Source organism: Poecilia formosa, unplaced genomic scaffold (genome assembly GCF_000485575.1).
Source record: "Poecilia formosa unplaced genomic scaffold, Poecilia_formosa-5.1.2 Scaffold137, whole genome shotgun sequence".
In the NCBI taxonomy this organism is placed as follows: domain Eukaryota; kingdom Metazoa; phylum Chordata; class Actinopteri; order Cyprinodontiformes; family Poeciliidae; genus Poecilia; species Poecilia formosa.
In genome coordinates, this window is record NW_006800076.1 from 94,941 (window position 1) to 96,667 (window position 1,727).

At 41.2% G+C, this 1,727-nt stretch overlaps 1 protein-coding gene across 4 annotated transcripts in view; it reads left to right on the forward strand.

The window, feature by feature from the left end:
- The first annotated feature begins 1,026 nt into the window (after positions 1-1,026).
- Positions 1,027-1,727, forward strand: part of LOC103145192 (RNA-binding protein with multiple splicing) — a 45,907-nt gene continuing 45,206 nt past the window's right edge. For 3 of the 4 annotated variants that reach the window (XR_001663399.1, XM_016676626.1, XM_016676627.1), the window contains exon 1: positions 1,027-1,530. Coding sequence is in view for 2 of the 4 variants with exons in the window: in XM_016676626.1 (XP_016532112.1) it covers positions 1,468-1,530 (63 nt within the window). In the remaining 2 variants the exon portion in view is untranslated. The remainder of the gene's footprint in view (positions 1,531-1,727) is intronic. The other variant, XR_001663398.1, reaches the window with a different exon arrangement.

Below are 1,727 nucleotides of genomic sequence, written 5' to 3' on the forward strand. Positions count from 1 at the left end.
TTAATCAGTTCGATCTTCTCCATTTTAGGACGGTTTAGATCACGTGCCAAACCCGAGAACCTTGGGCAAGATCCAGGCCACCATAACTATTTCAGTCGAACTTTGAGACTTGTGTGCTTCAGTATTATTTTATGAGTCAAGTCAAATCAGTGTCTGTTTATGTATTGCTGAATTCCATCAATGTGAAAAGATAAATATTACTTAATACCGTTGAATACAGAGAAACCTGTAATATTTTAATTGTTTCTTACCAGGTCCGTTTAATAATACATTCTATCACCTTTTTGAACATTTATGATATTGTTGTGGCCCAAAATGAAAATGAGTTTGACACAACAGATCAAAGAGCATTTATGTGTCAGGATGGCCCAGTTAAAGTCCATACTTATCAAATCAAGATGGTCATTGGTCAAAATTTCAGCTTCTAGATGGCTGAAGCCTGTATCACAAAAGACTCAAAGTTGTACGATGGTAGCTGTATAAAGTATTGAATTATGATGTGTTTTCTTTTTTTTTTTCATATTTTTTATTTGTTGCCACGTTCTTCCTATTCACACAGCAAATTCTGCAGAGTTAAATCAACACTATGCCGACTCTCTTTGGTCCTTATCAAAATTGGTGTGTTGCACTACTTTATAACCATTGCAGTAGCCGTCGGGACAATCCATTGAAGTTTGGTTTGTGGCTGTAACATGGGGAAAAAAAAAAAAAAAAGCTCAAGTTCAAAAGAAGTTCGCAACATTCGCAAGGAGACAAACAGAAGCAAGAATTGTGTCGCCCCTTTTGTCCACAACCCCCTCGACTCAGCAATTTGTGCAGGCAGTCAGATAAAAAAAAATAAATAAATAAAATAACCACATAAGCCAGCGCCTTAGGAGAATATTTCAGGAATGTTTCAGTCACTAAAATAACATCCAGCTGGTCCAAAAGGTGATGGGTGCAGATTTTTTGTTTCTCCCCCTGCCGCTGTAGCTCTTCCAGCGGTGGATAAAACCTCCATAAACGCCGCTGCGGCGCATCCTCCAGCCCTCTACCCCACCCAGAAAACCCCTCCCTCTCCGTCCTCCCTCGCCTCCTTCCGCGCGGAGGGACGGACGGTGGGATGGGGAGAGAAGTTTGCCTGCGGCGCGCTTCGCTCAACATTAAACTGTATTTCATTTTCGGGGGGGAAACAGCAACAAGAGGAGCCCTGCGGAGAAGCTTTCCAGGGAATGCTGAGGGAATATCCGAGCGCCCAGACACACACGCCGCTCACAGCTGAACCGACTCCTTTTGATTGAATAATACAAACAAGGCAAATCATTAATGTCTCCGAACTAAAGGGAAGAACCAAAGGCTCGGGTCCAGTCGGAGGGTGCTTTTTAATTTAATTTGTGGAGGAAGGAGACGAGCAAAGCGAAACAAGAAAAAAAAAAAGAAGAAGACGAGCTTCCGAGTGAGGAAAAACAACAAAGAGTCCGACTCAGAATGAATAACAACAAAATCGAGAAGGAAAACGAGCAGAGTGAATTCACCAACCACGAAGAGGAGGTATGTATAACCAGCGTACCTGGAGCTCAGGAGCTGCTGCTTTTTTTTTTTTAAACGCTTAATAATCAGGTTCGAGCTGCTTCCTCTGGGAATTTCCACTTTTTTTTTTTTTTTTTTAAGCTTTAAAAAACGGGTCGGGTCGGTTTCCCTTGGGATTTTCCCCTTTTTTTTTTTTTTTTTTTTTTTTTTTTTTTTTT